Source organism: Phlebotomus papatasi, chromosome 1 (assembly GCF_024763615.1).
Source record: "Phlebotomus papatasi isolate M1 chromosome 1, Ppap_2.1, whole genome shotgun sequence".
Classification (NCBI taxonomy): Eukaryota; Metazoa; Arthropoda; class Insecta; order Diptera; family Psychodidae; genus Phlebotomus; species Phlebotomus papatasi.
This window is the reverse complement of record NC_077222.1, coordinates 88,199,776-88,226,088: the sequence shown is the minus strand read 5'-3', so window position 1 is coordinate 88,226,088 and position 26,313 is coordinate 88,199,776. Positions and strand designations below refer to the sequence as shown.

Sequence of the window (26,313 nt, the reverse complement as noted above, 5' to 3'; positions counted from 1 at the left end):
CATATAGGCGCAGTTTAAACCTCCTCTCCCGTACTGTCTCTCCCATATAAATTGTCTTCCTTGTCAATCAATCGTATACGCATAGCTCTCCCGAAGTATAGGGCTGAAGTATAAAAGTGATTCTTAAGGAAAATATTCTGCAATTCTTGCCCCAAAATGGGTAGTTGGAGCTATAGGTTATCTAAAGGCGTATTGTGGAGGACGCAGGGACGGTATATAGCTAATCCACTTCCCTTAGCCATTTAAAAAGGCAATTCGTCACGATATTAATCGCAAATTTTATCGCTCTAATGGTTTATGTCTCTGCTTATTATAAAAATGTTGTTTATAATTTTCACATTGCGTATTGCGGAGGAAGGGGCGTGGGATATATAGCGAATCCACTAACCTTAGCCATTTAAAGAGGCAAATTCTTCACAATATTAATCGCAAATTTTATCGCTCTAATGGTTTATGTCTCTGCTTATTATAAAAATATCGTTTATAATTTATACATTGAACAATAAGAATTATTATTCTTGTACTTATGCATTTTCCTAAATTTTCAATTTTTTCGAAAATTATTCTTCTTTAAATGTAGATTATCTTGAAATTGTTAGTCTTAGGTAAGACACTTCAAGTTCCACAAATACATTAACTCAAAGTGACAACATAATGGGCTTAATGTCTTTGATTTTGATCTTGGTCTCGGATTTCCGGCATATGTTATCAAAATATGAATAATTTTTTAGTAGAATATTTTCAAATTTTGCATCTCAAGACCTACAATTTTTCATGTGGAGCTTTAGCATTTTAAAGGTTTTACTCCAGACCTTTTATCAGATTAAATAGAATAATGTTTTGTTGAATATATTGAATAACTTTCCTGTAAATGTAGAACTATGTAAGAGACTGTCTAATAAATATTTTTGATAATATTATCTATGCAGGCCTGTGGCAATTATTTTCGATTAAATGGTATGTGTCTCTGCTCATTATTTTTGAATATGAGTTCCGATAACTTGTCTTTGCTTACAAATTCTAGTTTTTTTTTTAACACTTGGAAGGACCCTAGTGGCAGCCGCTGCCAATTTAGTTTTCAATTTAATTTTTTATAGTGAAGAATATATAATTTCGCCTGGAGGCCTGATCGAATGCGTGCAGAATTTATCTGGCTATTTTTTCGTTATAAAATTTTTAATAAAAAATTAATATTAATGTAAATATGTTGCAAAAACAAAAAACTGCACTCGGAAGGACCAAGTGGCAGTTGCTGCCATATGCATTTTATATGGGAGTTTGACGTTCTGCAGATGTAATTTTATTGATTGTTAGTGTATAAAAGCCTTAAAAGAACAAATTGAAAGTGTTTTTGCAAATTATTGAGAAGAATTATGGGAAATATTGAACTCTGAAATATGAATAATTTTGGGAATTATTCAATTTTTCTCTTACTTCCCAAAGCTCAAAATCCATTTTGTTAAGTGAAGTTGATAGAAAATAGTTAATAGTATTAACTATTGTTCATAAAGTAGAATTTTTGCTTTGAAAAATAAGAGAAAAAATGAAATATTCAAAGGCTGACGCATTCAAAGGCAGACTACTTTCCCTTACTCCATGTTTCTGGTAAATATGAAAACATCGAATGGTTAAAAATCTTTAGATACAGTACTCAAGGAGGTGAAATTTCTGATTCAGACACCAGAAAAGAACTGACTAAAGCTTCGAATATCAAAATATAAGTAAAAATATCAAAATATTTTGTAAAATCCGATAAATGGCAGCGGCTACCACTTGGTCCTTCCGTGACACTTTTAGTTAGGGTTCTACGAAGTGTTAAAGAATTTTGGATATTTATAAAGTTTTTTGCTTACGTAAATTTGAGAAAATCTTTATATTACAAATATTACAAATTACTAATTACAAATTATTCAACATACAACAAGGATATATTAAATAAACAATTTTTTCTTACAAGGGGAGGAACCCAACTGTCTCCCGCGGATCGGGACGAAATTTGGCATGTAAGTAGGGTCCATATAGAAAGTTAACCAGCCACTGGCTTTTTACTGTGCGGCCATTAGAAGTAGTCATTGTGACCATTCATAGTCATGAATTTCTTATATATGAAAGATTCTTTTAACATTTGTTGCTATTTTTCTTTGACCTGAAAATGCGTTTTAATGATGTTAAAGCTTGGTTTGTGATTACTGATGAACGTCAGAACCCTTTCATGCGATACACCTTCATGGTAATGTCATAGGTCATCCGAGTAAACATTATACTTTTTCAAGGAAAATAATATTTTTAATATCAGCGAATTTTTCTTTCAGATTGTTTAAAAATAGCGAATGGGAAAATTTCTTATTCTTGTTCCTTTTTTTCCTCTTTAAATTTTACTGCTGCCGGATTTCTTTTTCTTTCTGGTAAGATCCACATTGCATACTTTTTCGTCTTCATTTTTTTTATTACAAAAATGATTGTTTTTTATTCATATCTCTGCCATTTTTTATTCGATTTTGATGAGTAAGTAGTCGTTAGGAAGGTCCCAATCAGCTTTGTAACATAACCAAAAATCATAAAAATCGGAAAATTACAACTGTCAAATTTTCAAGGTCAAAACTTTCAAAGCGATTTTAGCGCTACTAGAGGAGGTTTGACGATGTTTAAATATTTACAAAATTATAGAGCGGATCGAGACGTTTCATTTTCATATAAATATTAATGTTTATGTTTGGTCAAGTAGTTTTGCAGTTATGGACAGAAAACCAAATGCAACTAGAAAATAATATTCTGTCCTAAATCACCTAAAGTAGCATATCGTGAAATTCTTTTCTTTCTAATAAAGTAGTATCCCATTAATTGAATAAAAATATAACTGCAATAATCTTGCATAATTTCCATTAATATTCAAGGAAGTCTAATATCTATATATTGCATTGTTCGAATAAATAAAAGATAGAGTAGGAGAATACAAGGTATCAAAATTTTCTTATATTTTTTTTTTAATAAATTGTGTTCTTCCTGAAATTGTGCAAAAATTTTATATTACATGTTGATGATAATGATTACTTATGATAAAAAATCCAATATTTTTATATTGTATAGAAAATGTGTATTTTTGAAAATTTCAGACTAACTATTATTGTTTTTTTTAATATTTTCCAAACATTTCAAAGTAGAATTTTAAAAAGTAAATTAAAACTCATATAGACAAAACTAACCACATAATTTTAATGTAATTCGCTGTTAATGTAGTCAAACGTTAATTCAGCCGAAGAAGTATTTTTTTACCTTGAAAATTTGACAGTTGTAATTTTCCGATTTTTATGATTTTTGGTTATGTTACAAAGCTCATTGGGACCTTCCTAACGACTACTTACTCATCAAAATCGAATAAAAAATGGCAGAGATATGAATAAAAAACAATCATTTTTGTAATAAAAAAAATGAAGACGAAAAAGTATGCAATGTGGATCTTACCAGAAAGAAAAAGAAATCCGGCAGCAGTAAAATTTAAAGAGGAAAAAAAGGAACAAGAATAAGAAATTTTCCCATTCGCTATTTTTAAACAATCTGAAAGAAAAATTCGCTGATATTAAAAATATTATTTTCCTTGAAAAAGTATAATGTTTACTCGGATGACCTATGACATTACCATGAAGGTGTATCGCATGAAAGGGTTCTGACGTTCATCAGTAATCACAAACCAAGCTTTAACATCATTAAAACGCATTTTCAGGTCAAAGAAAAATAGCAACAAATGTTAAAAGAATCTTTCATATATAAGAAATTCATGACTATGAATGGTCACAATGACTACTTCTAATGGCCGCACAGTAAAAAGCCAGTGGCTGGTTAACTTTCTATATGGACCCTACTTACATGCCAAATTTCGTCCCGATCCGCGGGAGACAGTTGGGTTCCTCCCCTTGTTAGTGAATAATTTGAATAATTTAACTGCTAATATTTACTTTATTTCTTAGCAAATTTTATAAATCCAAATTGCAGTAACGAAGCACATTTCACTTTCTTTTTAATAAAATTCGCACAGTATAAAATAATTTAAATTTAAAGTATTTTTCTAAAAATCGGCACTTCATACCATGCAAAGGTGCCCCATAGAGAGCGATTACATACAAATGCTATTTCTACACGGTGGCGTTCGCGTTACACATGAAGAAAATGACTAATTTAGTCTTTTGCCAGGCGTTCGGATGGTTAGAGTGGTAGTTTGGAAGAAATAGCCTCAGGTTTACAGCATTAGACTTTTATTGTGTTTTGGGTGATAACTTTGACGATTGCTCAAGTGAAAATAAAAAGAACAGAAAACAAACAATCCGGAGTGCAATAGTGCTTACAAGAGTTCTTTCATTTGTGCTATTATTGTGCAACTTCCTGTGACAATGAACCACTTCACCAGAACCTTGTCAGGAAGCTCTCTTCCTTGCTGTTCAAATTAATGGCATAGCATTGTGTCGCGTGTTATCTTCGACGTGCTAAAACACTCTTCTTGCGCGCAGAAATCTCCCAAGAATCGAGCCAAGGAGGACGCTTAACGGAACCTCGGGCGTGCTATTAATATTGAAATTTACGACAACCAATTAATTTGCGTTGACTCAAATGCAGAGGCCAATAATTCAGGTTCATGGGGATAAAAGTTCACGATATCTCCGAGATGCTAAGATGTGAGTTCAAGTGATTCAGTGAAGGAAAATTTTATAACGCTCTAGAGAAAATGCTCATTTCCAAGTGTACGACATTTCTGCTGGCAACTGTTTCAAATAGAAGGTAAATTGTGTTTTTCAGGAAGGAGATAACAATTTTATTTGCATTTCACACATTTGGCGATATCGGCCACATTCTCTATACGTTCAATTTTGCGACTTATGGGTAACACTTGTGTTTGCTCATGGACGAAAAGTTCTTTTTTTTGGCACTCGGGAATGGTTTTTGTAGCTGATGTTAAAATACATGGCATGTAGATTTATTTACTTACAACAGATTTTTTTTTATGTTTGCTATAAATTAGGTTAACTATCCAAATGGTATTAAGAATTTATGGGATGATATGGGTAGACAAATAATAATACAATTCTTACAAAATAAAACCGAAAATTTATTAAACAAAATTGAGGTTATGTGCGGAATGTTTGAGATATATTTCTGTCAAAAGTTTTCTACAAAAATATAATTTTGTTAATAAAATTCCTCAAAAGAATTAAGTTCTAATTGTAAGTCGAAAAGCCAAATTGAAGATATGCAAAATAACCGAGTTTTGAGGTTATGTTCTGAAACCTTACTAAAGACTCTAATCCAAATGGCATTACATGCAAAAGATTTCAGATTTAGAAATTGATTTTTTTTTAAAGTATTGTCATTGAGTAAATCGTGAATGACAGATCGGCTGATCGGCGCCGATAAGTCTCAACGATCCGTTGATCAGTTGCTATAGTGAGTTAACCGTGATTAAACAACATCTTCTGGTCCATCGCCTAAATCTGAAAATGTTTCAAGATTTGAAATATTTTTATGTTAATGCTGAAAAGTTTAGAAAAGTTTAGTATAGATAGCGTTCTAAGAAAATGTAATACTGATATAAACATTTGAAACAGTTTCAATACTTCTCATTTGGGTCAAGAATTCAAGCCAACAATGTCTTAGGTCAATCAATCTTTATGATCGTCTGATCGATGTCGATCAGTCTCTATTATCGGCTTATTGGTGCCGATCAATCTGGATGATCTACTTATTTGCAGTTATAGGGGACTGTAAGTAGCAGACCAAGTTTTACTTTGTTACTCAACATCTAAAACCAGACATTATGTAGATTTGAACAAAGGCTTAGAAGAATTCAATAAAGATAAAATTCTATAAGAAAATGCAGTCATGATCTAAAACTTTAAAAGAGTTTTAATACTTTTTATTAGGGTCAGAAATGCAATAGAACCTTATCTTAGTGCGAACAGTCTCCATGATCGTATTATCTGTACCAATCAATCTACATGATTAGCTTATTGACACTGATCAGTCTCCATGATCGGCTGATCGGCGTCGATCAGTCTGCTTGATTGGCTTGTCAACGCCAATCAGTCGCCAATCAGATCGACGCCGATTAGTCTTCATAATTGACTGATAGACGCCGATTAGTCTGCATGACCGACTTATCGACCCTGATTAGTCGCCATGATCATCTTATAGGCGCCGATCAGTCTTCATGATCGGCTTATCGATGCCAATCAGTCTCTATGATCGACTTATTGACACTGATCAGTCTCCTTGATCGTCTTATCGGCACTGATCAGTCTCTATAATCGGCTTATTGACACTTATTACTGATGAGTCTCTATGATCGGCTTATCGACACCGATCAGTCTCTATGATCGGCTTATCGACACCGATAGGTCTCCAAGATCGGCTTATCGACGCCGATCAGTCACCATGTTTGGTTATCAGCGCCAAACAGTCTCCATGATCGGCTTATCGATGCCGATCAGCCTCCTTAATCGTCTTATCGGCACCGATGAGTCTCTATGATCGGTTTATCGACACCGATCAGTCTCTATGATCGACTTATTGACACTGATCAGTCTCCATGATCGTCTTATCGGCACTGATCAGTCTCTATAATCGACTTATTGACACTGATTACTGATGAGTCTCTATGATCGGCTTATCGACACCGATCAGTCTCTATGATCGGCTTATCGACACTGATCAGTCCTCACGATCACTATATTGGCACCGATCAATCCCTATGATCACTTTATTCGCACCGATCAGTCTCCATGATCGACTTATCGACGCTGATTAGTCTTCATTATTGGTTTATCGATGCCAATCAGTAACCATGATCGGTTTATCAATGCCGATCAGTATCCATAATGGGTTTATCGGCGCTGATCAATCTATATGATAGTTGTTTTTACCTCCTGGTTGAACGTTCGCAACACAAAATTAGCTTGATTTATAATTTATCCAGTTTGTGCTTAAAAGCTTGAGACATTAGTACAGATACTGTTCTATGGCAAAGTAATACTGGTCTAGAACTATGAAAAAGTTTTAATGACTTTTATTTGGGTTAAGATTTGAATCCTAAAATTGAAAATAAAATGTAAAAAGTTAATCGATTATAATGAAAAAATGTGGAACTCTAATTCTGAGGCCATTCTATGAAATATTTAAACCTTTTTAAAGAAATTCTAAATATTTTTAATTTCTACTAGATACTATATGTCAATTTATTTACGCCAAAATATCGAATTCTTTGAAATGGAAACCGGGTAATTTAACACAATAGCGAATCACAAAAAGCTGTAAGCAATTATCGAGTCTAGAATACAGAAACATAATCCCAATTGCGACAGTAAGCCCCAAGACTATTAATATAGAGTTTTTGATGTAGTAAAAAAGTTCTGGATGGAAATATTTTGAGAGAAATTCACATGGTGTTATTTCCTTGGGGAGCCATTGAACCTCCTCAATGGGGGCTCTCTATTGTTTCACGTATACATAAAATTTATTCATTAAACCCCAAAAACATGCCTGCGATGAAGTACTTGATGTTGAATAATGCTCTTATGGCACAAGATTAATTTAGATCATTGTTGGATGGTTTGTCTCATTTAGTCCCTAAAACACGATGAGCAACATTTTGTATATGGAAATACTCCCATCCTAAGCAGCTTTCTGGGAAGCATCAAGAACACTTTTCGCAAAATGACAAAAAGTCAAGGAAAAGCTCCTTCACGTAGAATTTCCCAAGCGAGAAAACTCACCACTAAAATTATGTTTAACATGCACATCTCCCACTGGGAATAATATTTAATTATCAAGTGCTTTCCGGGATGGGGAAAATGAGAGAAAATGTTAATTGTTGAAAGCGATAAACAGCACAACAATTCAACGTCTTTTTGGGGGATTCAGTGTGAAACCCCTTTATTTGTGGAGCATCTCTTGAGCTGCCTTGGAATTGGATTTTGTGCCACCGGCAGCACTTTAAACATCCACCAACTCTATTACGACAGAACATTGCAAATTTCATCCTCTACACACCTCAGATCCCGCCAGGATCTGCTGGAGTGGGAATCATGGTTTCAAGTTCTCCTAAAGTGAAATTTATAGGCGGACAAGGAAGTGAGACAGAGCTCTTGAAGATGCTGATCTCAGATAAACAAGGGGCTTAGGCCTCAAGGGATTACATCGGAAAGCTTCCAAAGTGGACCTTTACAAATTGAAATTATTTCTGAGTCACTTAATGAAATAGTCACTATTTATCCGAGAAAACGATTACAGTTGCGGCAAGATTATTAATTTTTATGAGGTGTACAATAGTTATGTATTATTCATAGAATTCATCAATCAATTTGTTTCAAATGCATTTCAGACGCACGAAGAAGACATAAAGATTGCACAATGTCTGTTATTAAGTCTGTTAAACCAGTTGCAAGATAAAAACATTCCTAGGATTTATGACAAAAAATAATAACACAATTAATTATAAGGCTTCAGAGTTTCTAAACTATAAGTACAAATAATAGATTTAATGTCCAATTAATAACTTGAATGTATTAGAAAAATAAATCTATATAGACTGGGACATTCTGGTTATTGGTAATGAAGATATCATAAAAATATTCCATTATATATGGATTATTCCATTATATATATGTACAGAACTTTTCCAAAATCAGAAATCTCATTAAGTCATTTATGCAGCGTCTTTTTCAAATGTGTCAAGAAACTTGTGGCCGATAAAAATGATCAACCTTTGGAACACAATTTTTTTGATATCAAATAAAATTATTTATTTTTGACATAGGGCGAAAGGAACACCTATTGACACCCTACTCTGTACCATTTTAAATAAAAAAATTAAATACTTACCCTTATCGAAAAAACGCCATATTACTTACATTTTATTAGATACATTAAATAAGTTTCAATATTTTACCAAAAGTATCAATAGAGGTTCCCTGTAGAGGTGTTCATGCGACCCTACATAAATAAAATCTATGGATTACAGGCCACTCATTTGCAAAAAGAAAAATTGAAAAGTATTTTTTTTAATAATTATTTCTAACCTGATTTCTCGAATAAAACTTTGCCAAGAAATTTTTGGCCGATGTGATACTGTATCTTGTAGTCGATATTGAGCTAAATGTTACTAAAAGGTTACACTATTACCATATCTTTGCTATCTATTATACCTACAGAGGGATTGTAGTGGTTCAGTAAATTGAGTTTTGGATTCAATAATATAATAAACAAATCTGTCAAATTCAGACGAATTCGCCCATCTATACAAATAAAAAAATACTAAAATTACAATTAGATCGAAAATGTTGATTACTTACATTAGCATTACTTTATTAGCGAACAGTTGCACGATTGCCAATGCATTTTCTCTAAAAAAAAAATAAAACAATCCGCTAATAAGGCTAGGCCGTTGCGCTGAGCATTGAGTGGCAATGCCCTACCTTAAAACTTCCAATGCCCTACCTTAAAAACCAGAAACTAAGATCCGCTCTAAGTAAACTGTTCGTAGTATAATATGGTAGAGAAGAAATTAATGTCCTATTAAATGGCCTGATGCATCTAATCTAATAGAGTGATCGATTGAAGTACTTAATGCAATTGGTTAAAATCGTATGGAAATAGTCAAACGATAATTTTGTGAAAAATTTAAATATTTTCTCAAACATCTTAAAAAAAATAAAATATAATATTTATCCATCAATTTGGCATTGTTATTAATGAAATAAAGTTTTTCAATAGTTCTGAGCCAAAGGAGCGTAAAGATTCTTACATTTCTTACATAAAAAAAACTCAAAATATTTCCTTTTCTCATTTACGAATTCTCAAGATAGTGAAGGTTTTACGTGGATTGAGAAGACTGTAAAAATATAATAATTTCTCAATTTTTCAGCAGATTAAAAAAGAATTAATTTAAGCTCTTAGGCATATAAAACTACAACATTAATATAACCTATATTTTCTAAATTTTTCATTTAAAGATTTTAAAAATTTAATCATTGAAACCTTATTTTTGGTGATTTTTGTGAACAAAATATATTTTCGGTGAAGTTAATGCTTGACTTTAAATTCAACTCTAGCTACGGCCCTGTAATAAGAATATTATTTGTTAATTATTTGTTATTTGTTATTATTTAAACTGTTTTTAGTCCAAAAAACTAACCAAAAAAACTTCATGGATTAGTTTCTCAAACAAAACGATAAGACGGCGATGGTCGCATGGAAATTAAAAACGGAGGTGATAATAAAATTTAATTGAATTCTATCCAATTTAGTAATCCATCCGGTGTTTTTATCTCTTGTTGCGTTTTTAAGGAAATGTACAATATACACGTGTACAGTATAATTTTGAGATTATTTGAAAGTATTTTAAAAGTATGTCATTTACTCTGTAATTTTGCAAATTATTTCAGTTGTGTTTAAATTCTTTATGCGTGATCATTATTGGAGTAGCACTGTACTAATTTTAATCGTTGCAAATGACATACATATAAATTTTTATTCAGGCTGCCCTACCGAGGTCATTTTAAAATTATCTTTCTTTATTAGTGCAATAAAAACACATAAAATTTTTTTTTAAATACTAGGGGAAAGTTGGCGTGGTTCGCACAGAGTGAACCTTCAAACAACGCAATTTTTCTCTTTATTTGCAAAGATCTAGTTCGTTATTTCTTAGCCATAAGATAGATAATTATTATATCATTAAGCTCATGAAACGATATGAAAAATGGTAAGTCAGCTCTTTGCAAACAAAGAGAAAATTCGCATCGTTTGAAGGTTCACTCTGTGCGAACTATGCCTACATTCCCCTATTAATAATTTATTTTAACTGCAGGGGGAGGTGGGGCTACTTTGAGCTGTATGGCTACATTACTACACGATTTTTCGCATATTTCTAATGGAAACTGGGTTTTAACGTGATGTAATTTGGATACTCAAAATAATTGTGCATCTAAATAAAATACTTGTAAGGCTTAGCTTAATTTAGAAATATGCGAAAAAGTCGTATAACAATTTAGCCCTACAACTCAAAGTAGCCCCACCTTCCCCTACTTGCCTACAGTATTAGTGAACTGCTGAACCGATTTATTTCTCACTATGGAATAATTTGTTCTCCTTTAGATGCCCCATAATCCTCTGTACAGATGAAGTTCGTACAACCGACACCAGTGGCGCTGTAGTCCCATAAATGTCAGAAAACATGTAAAAATCGAAATTTGTAGCAACTTTGATCAAGAATATCTCGAAAACTAAAACTGTCCTTAACAATCTGATTTATGGGTTTGATAGAGAATTTTATTAGCTACATTTTTGTTCATATACAACTTTTTGCTCAGATTATTTTTTAACCTCTAAATTGAGGTTCAAACGAAAAATGAGCATTCAGCCAACTTAATAAATCCTTCACAATTTCGAGTGTTATTGCTTTCTTTCCTCGCAATTAGGCAGTACAAGCTTTTATTATATTATTTAATACTTAAATATCGATATTATGGTGATTTTTATATGACATTTTAAATTTTTAAATATTATTTTATTACTTGGAAACTTGTATAAAACTTTAACATATGTGATATACATAAAGTTACAATTACAAGTTCAAAAACTAGTTTTAGATTTATTTCGACGAAAATCACGTAATTATGAGGTTAAAATTGTAGGATTGTAGATAAATGTAGGAAATTTTTTTAAAGAATTATAAAAAGAAATGAATCTAGAAAAAGGATTTTTTGCAAAGTTTCCATATGTAACTGGTATGTAAAAGGTAAAATAGATACTTATTGATTCTAAAACGTCAATTTAACAAGAAATATTCTTTGAAATATTTAAAATTTTGCAATATGCAGTTAATATGCCTTTTTTGTAATAGTCTTTTGAGATTGAAATAACACTGAAATCTTACTGAAGATATTGTTTGAGTTATTACCTTGTATTATATCTAAACACATTTTATAATGCAATAAGTATTAATAAAGTCCTACAACTGTAAGAAAAGTGAAAATAATACTCTGGGTTATCTAAACTTCAAAAGAAAAAGTCAAAATTTGCGAAATAGTTAAGTTTTTCTTTAGTTGGCTGAGTGCTCGTTTTTTGTTTGAACCTCAATATCGAGGTTAAAAAATAATCTGAGAGAAAAGTTGTATATGAACGAAAATGTAGCTGATTAAATTCTCTATCAAACCCACAAAACAGATTGTTAGAGACAGTTTTAGTTTTCGAGATATTTTTGATCAAAGTTGCTAAAAAGTTCGATTTTTCCATGTTTTCTGACATATTTGTGACTACAGCGCCACTGGTGTCAGTTGTACGAACTTCATCTGTTCAGAAGATTTATCGGACATGTAAAGGACAACAAATTGTTCCAAAGTAAGAAATAAATCAGTTCAGCAGATTCGGAGATATAGGCACCCAAGTATCAAAAAACGGAAAAAACCGTTTTTCGTAAATACCAGGCGCAAAATCCAAATGAAATCAAAATGATAAGTATTTTCGTAAATCATTTGACCCTAGCAATAGAAAAAATAGCATAAGAACCCAGGGACAAAAAAAAGTTTGAAATTGTTGCACAGTGTTATTCAATGCACTTTTCCTCTATAAAATTACAAAGTTCAGAACCCCTTGGTACTTTCCTGCCGGCAGACAATCTCTCTCTATAAAGTTACGAAGAAACTTTTGTTACCAACCGCTTAGGGGATGACTAGTAGCACCCCATTTACCCACCTTCAAATTTTTTCTGACACTCTCTGCGGCAAAATATTTGATTACATGTGCAATAAAATGGTAACAGTGCAAAATGACACAAAATTCATGCAATATTTCCCAACATCATGCGTTTTATTTTGTGCTCAGCGAACACAGCCATTGATATTATTTAAAGTGGAATTTTCATTGTTTTGTCTATCTGTGTACATAAATCCAATTGTGGTGCAGTAATTGCAGAAAGTCCACATTAAATTTTGTCAATGAAGTGTGTTCTGTGACGGGCTGTAAATTCAGCTGGAAGCTCAATGAGGACACAAATTCAATATTGAAGCTGTAAAATGATGGGGACTTAGAACAGAATGATATTTTGAGGGATGTTAAGTGACAGATTTTATAGTGATTGAGTGCCATTGAATTCATGAGACACATAAGTTATTTAAATTTGCTCCAACCGCCAAAACTTTGTCACCCTTTTGCCTTTCATGCTCTCTTGAATGGAGAAAATCAACCGTGGCTCTTGATGAATTTCCCCAAAAACACTTTCGTCACCTAAAATGAAGTTTAGAGACACCCGGAAAGTTAGGGCAGGAAATTGAATTGAACGTCACTGTCTCTGTGAATTTGCACGGAAGGTGAAACTTGGCGGGTACAGATTGAGATGGTCACAATTTGATTGGAATGAGACATGATTTTGAGGCTTCCTTTTGCGTGATCTCGTGACGACGCCTTTCCGTCAAGTGACAATTTTCTCCCATAGAGAGAAATTGAGATTTTTATCGCTTAGTTTAATGCTGGAGGTTATAATTTTATTTTCCGCTTGGGGGAAGAAATAGTAAGGAAAATAGGCCAATGCTTCGGAGTAAAAAATTCACGAACTTTATTCAAATTGGCTGCTTGAAGAAAAAACGAGATGAAGGATGTTTTTATGAGATTTAACTCATACACTGAGAAAAATTCTCATTAAAGCAAAAATAAGGTTAACAAAAATTCTATTAGTATTGCAAATATGTTTTTATTTATTAAAGTTGTTTACAAATATGCTTAACAATTTGCAAATTTATTGTCGAAAATTTGTCAAGCGCTTTAATTATATCTTGTTGAAATTTAATCATAGTTTTACTCTTTTCAATTTTCGAAGGGGTAACTCATTTTGAAGTAATAGAGCCAATCTGACTGAGGAGCCCATGGGGGACCCAGGAAACTCACGGGGAACCCATATATATTGTTTTTACAGAATCTGGGGAGTATAGTAAGGTGGGATAACTGGATCGTTTTCCGAAGAGTGCTACATAAACGCTTATTTTTGGACTGATGAAATTCTTTTTTACTTCTTCTAAATCCATAGAATTATTCACTATTTCATTCAGAAACATAATATAAAAAAAATTATCAAAAATATTAAAGAAAATTTATGAAATAATGATAATACTGAAATAAGTCAGCATGCACTAACTGGGTCGCCTTTTCGCTAATTCACTTTTAATTAAACCCTTGGATTTAAAATATTTTGTTCACAAGGAAAAAAACAAAAAATGTTTTCAATCAACCAGCTGTCAACTCCTTGTTTTCGAATTTAAAACGAAAAATGACAGATGTCAGTCGAACTGCCAAACTGACAGCACATCTTGTTATCATAATTAAAAAAAATATGACTAGATAAGAGTCTAGACTGAGATTAAAGAGATTAAAGACTGAATTGAAAAGCTCCAGTAAAAAAATACCCCTTAGCACCCTTATCAAATGTGAAGGATACTGTTTTGCGCTCGTAGCGGCGAGCATCGGAACTGAGAAAATAGAGTTGGTGGCCGTGTTGCTTAGTTGTCACTGACAAAGTGAATCTTCCAAGAAATTATCGGATCTTAGCGTTAAGGCCTAAAAAATGCCAATCGAGATGGGTGCTAATTAAAATCTTAGCTCCTGGTTTCTTTACCCTGTGTCAGACTGGGTATTTAGAATTGAAAGTTTAAAAAGAATGCAACAAATTTATCTTTTTTACACTAAACCGGTTGAACTGATCGGTTTAAAAACTTTTCAAAAATAACACATATTTAAACGGTACAATGTCGCTATAAAACTTTATGAATTTCTTAAAATATGCATGTAATTAATTTTTCAATATTTAACCCTTTAAGGAGAATTGGAACACCGGTGTCCCATATAGAAAATAATTTTTCCTGACTACCTTAAGCTATTTTTTCCTTATATGTACGTAATTGCAAAGTAGAATGTCGAAGGAATCTAGAATATTTTTTACAAGTCTCTAGCTATTTTCTATAGTAAATTTTTAAGCTAAAAAATGACGAATTTTAATTCTCATATTGAAAATTGATTTTAATTATTTTTCATACTTTTAATTTTTTTTTTTATTAAAACCGTTTTGGAAAAGAAACTACAATAATCAAACACAATATTTTTCATTAGAGTGAAAATTATCAGGCATTGGTATCGTCAGAAAATTAGTTAAAATTTTTAGCTATTTTTGTCCATATCGTTCATAGAGTCAAAAAATACACCAAGTTAGACTCTGTTGGTTTTTTAAAGGTTAGATGTAAGACAGTTGATGAGTTTTGTTTATCGGTTTCGTTCTTTCGTTTTTATTGCTGAACTTCGATCAGCGAAAACTGTCTCAAAGGGTCAAAGGATTAAATTTTATTTATTTTTCCACTTTTTCAAGAATAATTTAACCTTAAAGGAATATTACATGACTAACTGTCCCGAAGTCTTGACTGCCCATCGTAGTCCATCAAGTCATAATATCTTACAATGGAACTACGAAGGGAATTCATAGAAAAAGCGTGAACCACGCGTTTAGAAGCGATCTCGACCTTTTGAAAAAAAAAAACAGGTGGCAATAGAACTTTGCCTGAGAGCACTTCAAACCTTTGGGCCAGAGTAGGCACCAAAAGTCCATATTTATTGTTATTGCCCTGCTGCCCTTCGTCGAGTCCCGTCCCATCCTCGTGGCGAACTGTCAGGTCGATCAATTAGAGCCCTTCCCAATTTTACAAAATCAGGCCGGACCTGGCACGGGCCCAGGACGACAGGGCGATCAGTACCTCTTTGATAATCACGACCGCAGGATCTACACGGATAATTTTCGTGATTACAAAGTCATAGATCCTGTTGTGGCGAGTAATGCGTCTCCTTTTATGGATACACAGTCCAAGGATATGACCCAATGTCTCTAGCATTTTTTCTCATATCTGCGACAATTTATATCAGGCTACGTATGGAGCATTGGTAGTCAAAGAACTAACTAGGAATTGTTAGTCCAATACTACGTTATTATAATGACCGGCGCACAATAACAAGCGCCTGGCAAGTTCGCCTTGGCAAGATCTCGGACTCAGCTCACAGTGCTTCAAGGAAAAAATTTATTTAAACAAAAATTTAGTATATTTAGCATAACGATCACGAGTGCAGAAAAATTCCCATACGCATTTGTATGTGAAAGTAAGAAATTGGATTCAACTTTTAAGGCCACTCGCCGGGGACTAGCACAATAAGTTTTGTTTCTAAACATGTTTTTAAAATTTCCCATGAGAATGAGCGAGATGACTAAATCTAGATATCACTCACTCTCATTGAAATATCAAAAACATGTTTACTAAACAAAAGTTATTGTGCATTTAGCATAAGAATTGAAAATTAGGAAATAAAATTGAGTGTCCCGGAGTTTTGAGAGACCTTTAAGCCATTGTAAGTTTATCTTTATATTATTTTTATCAACCAGTGATTAAGTTGAGAGTGTGATAATCAAGTAAATTAAAGAAATCCAGAGCACCGTAAAATTTTTATTTTCCATCACGTTTTAAGAGAGTTGTCGAACTCTAAATTGATTTGTTCGGAATTCAAAATCTAGTCCTACCTAAGTAATTCAATATTAAAAGTTTCACATCAATATTAATCTGTTTATTCTTTTCTCTCAGTGTACTTCTAAAAATTCGCTGTACAAGCTTCAACAAGCAAACTTTTCGTCTTAATCCTTGGGGTTTTTCAGTGTAATTATTTTTTAGGACAAGAACTTGTACTGTAGAACAAATTTTCTTCAATTTCCTCCAAAAACTTTCTCAAAAGTATGTCTGGGAATTTGACAAAAAAAAAATCTTGCTTCCACCAACATAAACCTCCAAGTCGAACTACCAGAGACATGGAAAAAGTTCTTTGTCCATTGTTTAACATTTTCTACCGTGTTTTTTCTTCTGATTCAGCCGAAGGGGAGAAAGTGTAAATAAGAGGCTCTGTGAGGCAAAATAGATGAAGTTGGATGTTTGCAGAAAAAAAGTTTGATTAAAGTTGCGCGATTATGAGTCAGAATGAATTTCTTGCACTGTGTTTTCTCTAATTGCAGAGTCTTGTCCATGTGGGAGTGGGAGGGATATCCGAAGCAAATGGAGCCATTTCCTATACATAGTGTGAGAAAACATAAAATGTTTATTGCCACACATTTTCCATGTCACAGAGGGTGAGAATTCTCCTAATGCAGCACCCCTCGCCATTTGGAGAGCAATCACATGGAAAAGTGTTTACTTGCACTCGATGGTTGAGGTCATTTGCCAGAGAGCACAATGAAATTATCACAAGAGTTGTCCATTGATTCCGATATACACTCCAATCCATAAAACGTCCCATTCATAATTGCAATTACGTGATGAATTAATTGATCCAAATGACTGCGTGTCAATTGTACTTAATACTACTCTCTCTGTAATTTCCCTATGAAATACCTCCACATACCAATACTATTCTGAATATCAAACATGATTAGATTTCCTAAAGGTGGATCACCTAAAACTTCTTAATATGCACCAGACATCGTCGGGCACACGAAGGAATTAATATACAATGCGCGTTGTGTGAAAAAATGCCCTCAAACCATCCACATCTAAACCCATTTTGTGAATATATTCTACCGGTTTTGGGGTGAGAAAGTGAACGTGACACGATGAATATGCCAAAAGTGCACAGTTGCAGTGGAGCTTTTGCAGGGAGGCATTTAAAACGCCAGAAGACTCCACCCTCGTGAGACTATTTGCCTCCTGAATTCGATGCATTTTGTATACAATTGCCAGATAATTTATAGATTTGAACGGCTAGAGAACAATTGAAAGGGGCCCGGGGAGTCTCACATAAATTTTCCTACACTTGTACCATCGACTGATCTCACAATTTAACCATTCACCCTTTCCACTGCCCGGTTGAAAGGTTGCTAAGTAGTCTTAAGGGTGTCCTGTCTCAAAATCTGAAAGGAATTCAAAGTAGAAAAATAATCCTGACTTGGTGCAAAAGCTTTTGAAAATGAGATTGTAAAGAATCTCAGCTAAAATTATTAAAAACAAAAAAAATAAATAAATAAAGAAAAAAACAAAAACTTTTTGTATACTTTCATAACAATGCTTGGACTCAACCGATAAAATTTTCCAGAGCTTTCGACACTTATCGTGTCTTCCTCAGTGCTTATTGGTTGGTCTTTTCTTTAGGATTTTTGTCACTAATTCCTCTACTTTCTTATGCATCTGTTTTGAATTTGGTTAGGAGCTAATTTTCTTCTTTCTTTTTTTGCACAGTGAACGGTCTGGTACTTGACAAGTACCAGTCCGTTCGCTGTGCAAAAAAAGAAGGAAGAAAATAATTGCACAGTGAACGGACTGATACTTGTCAAGTACCAGTCCGTTCGCTGTGCAAAAAAGAAAGAAGAAAATTAGCTCCTAACAAAATTCAAAACTGATGCACAAGAATGTAGAGGAATTAGTGATAAAATCCTAAAGAAAAGACCAACCAATAACCACTGCCTGAGGAAGACACGATAAGTGTCGAAAGCTCTGGTAAAATTATGTGTTTAATTCACAGAATTTGATAAAATTTTCAGTAAATAAATAAAATATGGACTAGCTTGCTCAATATACCTCAAAAGTAAAACTAGAATATCCTATCTGTATTATTTAATTTAGATATGATTTCCTTTGCTATTTATGAATAATTATGGTCTTATATTTATGGTCAATAACCTGAAGGAAAACAATTATAAAATGGATTATGCTGCTATTCCAATGAAAAATGGACATGTTAGTACTTTACTGTTCTCACGTGGTTCTACATAATCGACTTTCCATTGTATTGACTCCTGTCACGACTATTTGGTGGTTTTAGAACACGGCGAGAACCGGAGAAAATAGTCGAGAAAGAAACCAATGCAAAGAAAAGTCGGTAATGCAGAAGAATTTAATAACAGTAAAGTGTTAAAAAATATGTCCATTTTTCATTTGAATGGTACCATTGTTCAACTTTTTGATAACTTTTACAAGGTCTGATTTTATTTACTTCCAATTTTAATTTTATTTCAACTAAGATATTGAATTTGCGAGGTGAAAACAATTTCGACTGAAGTATATCACTAAAATAAAAATATTTGCTATAGCAACGAACATGGGTATGTTAGAAAATTTAGATGAGGATCTATTCATTCATTCATTCATTTTCAACTAGTTCTCCTTACCGGGGTCGCGGTCTTAAGACACTCAGGTTAGCAACCTACACTTGTCGATCCTTTTCCAATTCAGAGAGGTTTACGGTGTCGATTTCAAGACTTTTCCAGGCAAGATCTTGAATTTGATCCAGCCATCCTGCCCTAGGTTTACCCTGACATCGATACCCTTTTACTTAATGGTATATGTGACCTTAAAGTAAAATTTGAAAAGGCGGACTCTTAAGAAAGAGCTTAAGTTTATATGAGTTTGTGTACTGCAACTGTTTTCATAGTCCGACTTTTGGTGTGTCCGACTTTTAGCTTTGTCCAACTTTCAGCAAAGTACCCTATATAGCTTTTATGTAAAATGTCTCTATATTGGATTTAATTTCTGAAGTATTTCTTGTATTTAAAATTTTCCATTTTCTTTTACGACTGAAACATTTCACTGTCTTTGATTTTTTGCCATTATTGTCTTTAAGTCAACGGAATATCTCAAGATAATTCGTTTATTGCAAGAAATTCTTTTCTGTAATTTTTTAATCAAATAGCATAAAATTGATATTTGAAGCATAATAAAATTAAAAATTAATAAATAAATAAATAATTGATTAAGTTAAGATCTATATTCTCTATAATCCAGGTAACATCTCATCCTGCAAATCCTACACCATAGGGGGAAGTAGGGAACTTATGAAAGTGGGGCACCTTTGAAATTGGGATTTTTCACCTATTTTTAAATAAAATTAAGCCTTATCGTGATGAAATTTATTTACACAAACAGATTGAGAAGCTAAATTATATCACGATAAGACTGAATTATATTTAAAAATATGTGAAAAATCTCAATTTCAAAGATGCCCCACTTCCCCCTACGCTTATTCACCCCACGTTATCATTCAAAAACTTCAAAATTATAATCCTATTCTAACAAGTCAGTGTATTTTAAAAATGGTTTTAAAATTTATTTGCTACAGTAAAAAATATCAATTAAAGGCTTAAATAAACTCAGGCTGATCCTCAAGATTATTTAGTTCGTAAAATTTGGTTGTAGAATATCACCTAAAAGAAATTTTTGCAGAGCCTTTAAACTAAAATTCTATTTAATCTCTCAATGTATGATAATTTGGGCTAATCCTTTATCATTAAATTTATGGACTAGCTATCCTAGATCCTAAAAGAACTAGTATTCAAACTCAGCAATTAAAATTTATGTAATTAGAATTGATTTAATCAGTTTAATGATATAGTTCAGTTTATTTTATTGTGATGTGATCATCAATTTAAATAGGGGAAACTGGGGCACCACCAAACACGGGGTAGCACCAAACACTAATTTTTATTTCTAAACTACTTGGAATATCCCTATCATTTCTTCAGTGGACAAGCATCCCTATAGCGTCTATAAATTTCTATAAGTCTTGTCCTCTGAAGTCGAATATCTGATTAAAAAATCTCAGTGTTTGGTGCTACCCCGTGTTTGGTGGTGCTCCAGGTTCCCCTAATTCTTTTTTATTATTTACAGAAAAAATGATTGCAAATAAGCTCAACTTTGTATTGATTTATCTAATGATACTGTTACCTCTTTACGTAATTCCTTTCGTCTCTCTCTATGTGATCATTTAGATATTTCTAGAATGGTCTTATTTTATTAAATTTCCTATCGGCCTGGAAATAGTAGTCCAAATTAAATTATAGTTATCCGAATTATACTAATTAAAGTAACAGTACCATTTTACAGAGTAACTTAAAATAGATGTCTAATTTGGCTGTAAAATAACTTTGTAGTAAACATATTTGCAATTAAAGAGGGAAAATCTGCAAAGTTGATAACCACCAAGTATTTTCCAATAAAATAACAAAAGCGTGGTGGATATATCTTCTATCTCAAGAGCATTAATTTCAACATAAACTTCATTAAATCCAAAAGACAAGCCAACCTATGAAATCTCTATGAAATTCTCCCAAGCAATCAATATTGATTAACACTATGATTAATTACCGTTTCCGCTGATGCATTGCACTTTCTTGTGCAAATGTCAAGGGAAAGAAAACATGAAATCTTTTGCGAAAGAAATGCAATACGTTTTCTATGTTCCATGAACTCAAAAAAAAAAAAACTTTTCTATTAATCGGAATTTTTCTAACTTGTAACAACCTGCTAATTGTGGTGATTTTCAGCTTCGCTCGAAGGTAATTGTTCCTCCAAATTGAAAAATTCTCTTTTGTTTATTAGAAAAAAATAAATGAATCAATGTTTTAGCCGCATTTGATGAACAATTGGAGCGAAACGTTGTTTTGAATGTTACTTTTTGATTGAATGGCAAATTGGCTGAAAGTGTAATTTAGGTAAATCACTTGCAGCTTCTGATGAAAGCCTCGGAAAAGCTGAATTGGATTGGAGAGAGGTTGTGGTTTTGGGGATTGTGTTGCCCCTTTTGGGGATATCCCTGGGTTGGGTGAATTGATGGCTCATTGTCCAGGAGGATATTGAAAAGGAGCAGAGAGGCATTTGAAATACAATTGCAGATGTTGAGGAGTAATTGCAGTTGGTAAACAAGGCAATACGCATGAATTATGCAAAATGCAGCGGTGATTGATTTGCATAAACGTCCAACAACCCATTTCTTTCCATGCTCATCCCACCTGGTCGACCTCGTGATCTCTTTTCTTGTTCATCCGCGACCTGAGCACCGGATGCGAGGAATATGCATCAAGTTATGCTTACAGACGTTAGATGGATTGTAATAAAATACGGGAGGATTGACGTAAAGTAATTTAAAAAAAAATAATGTGAGAAAAATTTGAAAAAAGTGTGGAAAATATTTAAGAAATGAGATTTTTTTAGGTTATGGTTAGGGTTAGATTGCTCCGGAGATAATAGAAATATTCTAATTACCAAACCAAAGTAATGTCTATTTATAAAAATAAAAAAGGTAATTTTGTCATCTTCCTATTCTTAATTAAGAATCTCTAAAATTTATTAACTGCTTTAAAGATATAATAAACTTGATATGATTCCATTCATTAGAGTCTAGCAAGAACTATTTGAATGTACTTTTATCTAAATAAAAGCAATATCTAAGTAAAAATAAAATATGAAAAATAAAGAATTTTGTGGTTATGTTCAGAATATTTCAAAAATTATAGTATTAGAAACATTATTGTCTGAATGATCTGGCGAGTCTAAAAGCAACTTAGAAAAACATATAATATTAAAGTAATACATAACAAAAGAAATCAAAATTAGCAAAATTCATCTGTCGGAACCTCTAAAGAAAATTTTGATTTTTGAGGTTATATGTGTACAGTCTTTTCGCTTTTAGAAGCACATAAACTGCTTTATGAATTTAAAATATTCCACGAGGTCCGTACAATTCGTAACAGTCTTAACATCAACTAATATTAACAAATTCTTACCTAGCGAATTAAACAATTCAAAAATCTTAAAATTGAGGTTAGATCACTGATTAACCTAAATTGCTAATGATTAAAAGACTTGGCTTCGTCATTTGCAAAATAAATATAATTTTATGGTATGTTTTTGAAGATAGGAAAGACCTTTGCTTGATTTAATTTCATTTTTATGTAATTTCAGATTGTATTGCCGGAAAACCGTTTCGAATAATTTTCTTTGTATAAGAAAGAAACTTAATAATTTATTTTATTAATATACTGGCGCCAAAAAAGCTTTTCAGTTTCCAGATTTTCAGTTTTAACCTCGTAAAAATATGCCAGTATAAAGGTTAAAGTATTTTACAGTAGAGCCTCGCTATAGTCCATATTTGGTTCCAGATTTGACACTTGGGTCGCATAGTCCATGTCATTTTTTAAAATTATCAACGACTTTTAGTATTGAAATTGCTCTACGGCTTCGACTTTCTTTGCGATTGTGGTACTTGTCCTCGCTCTCTTCATTATGGATCACAATTATCACAACTACTCAATAAAGTTTGCCAAAAATATTAAGATAATTATGACAACATTTCATCTTCGTACTAAAAAACATAACCTAACTTAAAATCAGTGTTTTAAAATCAACGGTCGATAAATTGTGGACTATAGAGCAATGGCCTATAGCGGGGTTCTACTGTATTCTATATTTTTATACATAACCTCACTTAGCAACATAAAAAATTATAAATGATTATTTAGGCAACCTTTAAAGAGATTTTTGACCAATTTTGGTTTGTTTACTGTCCTACAACATCGAATTTACAGACATTTTTTTAAAATTTTTTTTAATGACAGAACAATTTTTTACTTATTAAAAAAAAAAGCTTTTTATGAACCATATTCTACAATATTAACCAAAAATGTTTATAAGTAGTTTATAAATCTTTCTGTGCTCTATTTAATTAATTTGATTTAGAAACTTTGTTCAAAGGGTTTGAATCAGTCTAGCGCCTCCAGTGGTGTTCCGGGAAAGTTTGCATGTTACTCAAATTTTTATTACTTTTATTAATAACATTTTTTTACTGTATTTTTATGACCATTTCACAATCAAATAGTCTCAGATGAATTACTTGAATTAATTTACAGAAAAAAGGAAGTAGGTATTGAATTAAAAATCGCGTAATTTAAACAATATCTGCAATGATAATTCTCGCGATCCGTTTTTGCTGTATGATGGCTGGTTGAGCACAAATGTGCCATTATCGCGTGGTGCATGCAGAAAATGATGACCAACACATGTGGCCGTTATCTAATCTCCTGCACCGAGATCTCTCATGGGTATTCTGCCTCACAACTGTGAATGGGTGCCCCTTTGTTCGCCATCCTCGCCGCTTTTTCTATACCCATTCACTAAAGGGGATTACTAGAAGTCACTGGAATGAGGCACTGATCGCGTTTTTGGGAGCAACAGGGCGGGGTAGGTGAGTCATCTCCAGCATCTGAAACTCTATACTGCTCTCCTTCAGTTTCTCATCCCAAAAAAAAAACCCTCCTTCTTTCACTTCCTCTTCTGTCGCGCGCACATTTTCTCCTCTTTCCCCCAATCTCGCGGTTCTCTCACTAAGAGGCAGCTATTGCTTTTTTTCCATGAATTTGCAAATTGCCCGTTAAATCTCAAACACTTGGAATTTTTTGGCGGAAATGGTCTGCTGCATCGCAAAATGAGATGTTATTGATACAGAAACTGTTTGCGATTGTTTGTCTTCAGTCAAGTGCTGATCGCTTTTCGTGGAATTCTCTTGCACACTCCAGACCGCAAATGGTCGTGAATCAGAATGTCCGGAGCTTGGTTTATGGCGCTGATCGTGTCAATAGAATATTTCAAATTCTTGAGGTCAAACTGTAATTGTGGGTTTTGCCAGGAAAGAAATTTTACAGATGATTGATCGGTTTTATTTGCAAAAACAATTTAATAAAGAAAACGTTGATATTGGCTTTGGAAAAATTTTTATGGCATTAGGGGAGACTGGGGCACATGTAACCATTTTCGATAGATGCTTTGAGGTGATTTTCCAAGGACACCGTAATTTTTTGGAAAATATTTCTTAGCTCATGTTTTACCCTTGGGTATAGGCAATTCGTCGAGGGTAATGCGGATGCTGGAAAACAATTGAGTTTTCCATAAAAATAAAATTTGTGTCCCTGTGCATTTTTCTCTTTTCACAAAATACCTGGGGTAGAAGTAACCACTTTCTGGGGAGGATGTAAACACCTTTTTTCCCACCCTTCAAATTAACTTTACACCACTTTCAATTATTTTAATTACTTAAGAGATATATAAAGACTGTATATTTTTCAAAAAATCACGACACTTTTTACAAAGAATAATTAAAATAGCAAAAAAACTAAAAGCATGCATATCAAAGACATTTTTCAATGGATTTTCCCCATATTTTGACATCATGTGACTTTTTATTTAACACAGCGCCACCAATTTCTTTCGTAATCTATGAATTATAGATATTTCGCATGAAGGTCAATTTCCCGCTCTTTTACCTACTCATTTTGTGAAATTGAAATTGCCTGGTTACATCTACCCCAAATGCTGTTTTCTGACCAATTATTAATTCTTTTGAAATAATGAGAATCTCAATTTCTCTAGTAAATCCATAAATATAATCCTAAAAGATATAAGAAAGAACTGGTATTGCTACATTTCGATTATTTTACACAGTTTTTAATTTCCAGGTGGAAATCCAAATGACCAAAATAATTGAAATATCAACATTTAAGGGAAAAATGATTTTTATTTTTAAAGTATTAGGATTTTATTGACCAATTCTTCTGTGGACATACATCCCCATGGTATCTATGAATGCTTGTGGGTTTTATCCTCTGGAGTCTTAAAATTAATGAAAAAATCACAGTGTTTACAACTACCCCAGTTTACTACTGCCCCAGTTCCCCCTAATGTTGTGATGTTGTGACCAAAGAACTTAAGAATTCTCTTCAAAGTCAAATTTAAATTTAAATATGAATGATCTTTTTGTAAAAAACGTTTAATAACTGCTTTCCTCTAACCTTTAAAATTGCTTGTCATCTTACGGGCCTCCACAATTTTTTTTTATTGTAAGAATTAAACGAGTTTTGTAGATTTTTACAAACGATTTTTTTAATTAATTAATTAAAAAGGTTTTGTAAAGGCAATTTTTCTAGCTAATTGCATTACAATTTTTACTTACCAGATTAAATTAGAATTGAATTTTATATAAACTCACTCCGATTCACAAATATTCTTTCTAAAAACTTTTTAAACAATTACTATTTACCAAAGTAATACAATTATCTGCAAAAGATTTAATTTTTTATTATTTTTTCTACTTTTAAGATTTAATTGAAATTAGTGGATATGTTAAAATTACCGAAAAATACATTTAAAAAGTTTACTGTTATAAAATCTATAAGACCTATTAATCCATAGTAAATTCTAGCAATAAAGATAAATAAATTTAATTAGGAAGACAAAATCATGAAGAGAATTATATTTCTTTAAGAAATCATAATCAACTCACAATCATTATTATTCTATGAGTAGTTCTATTTGCTAACATAGTCAACATCACATACTAAGAAATAAAGAAATAAATAAATGGAACATAAAACGCAATAATGAACAAATAATATTTCAATTAAAATCTATTCACTTTAGAAATTTAAATTAATTATCTCATCCG

General features: G+C 32.5%; 1 protein-coding gene across 4 annotated transcripts in view; it reads left to right on the top strand.

Annotated features, from left to right (window-relative positions):
• The window catches only part of LOC129797963 (protein sprint), a 179,183-nt gene that overhangs the window by 76,807 nt on the left and 76,063 nt on the right, over positions 1-26,313 (top strand). The window contains exon 1 of one of the 4 annotated variants that reach the window (XM_055840867.1): positions 4,149-4,770. The exons of the other annotated variants lie outside the window; for them this stretch is intronic. Coding sequence (XP_055696842.1) covers positions 4,718-4,770 — 53 coding nt within the window. The 5' untranslated portion in view covers positions 4,149-4,717. Of the gene's footprint in view, positions 1-4,148; positions 4,771-26,313 lie in introns of those variants that run through there. 4 annotated transcript variants of the gene reach the window in all.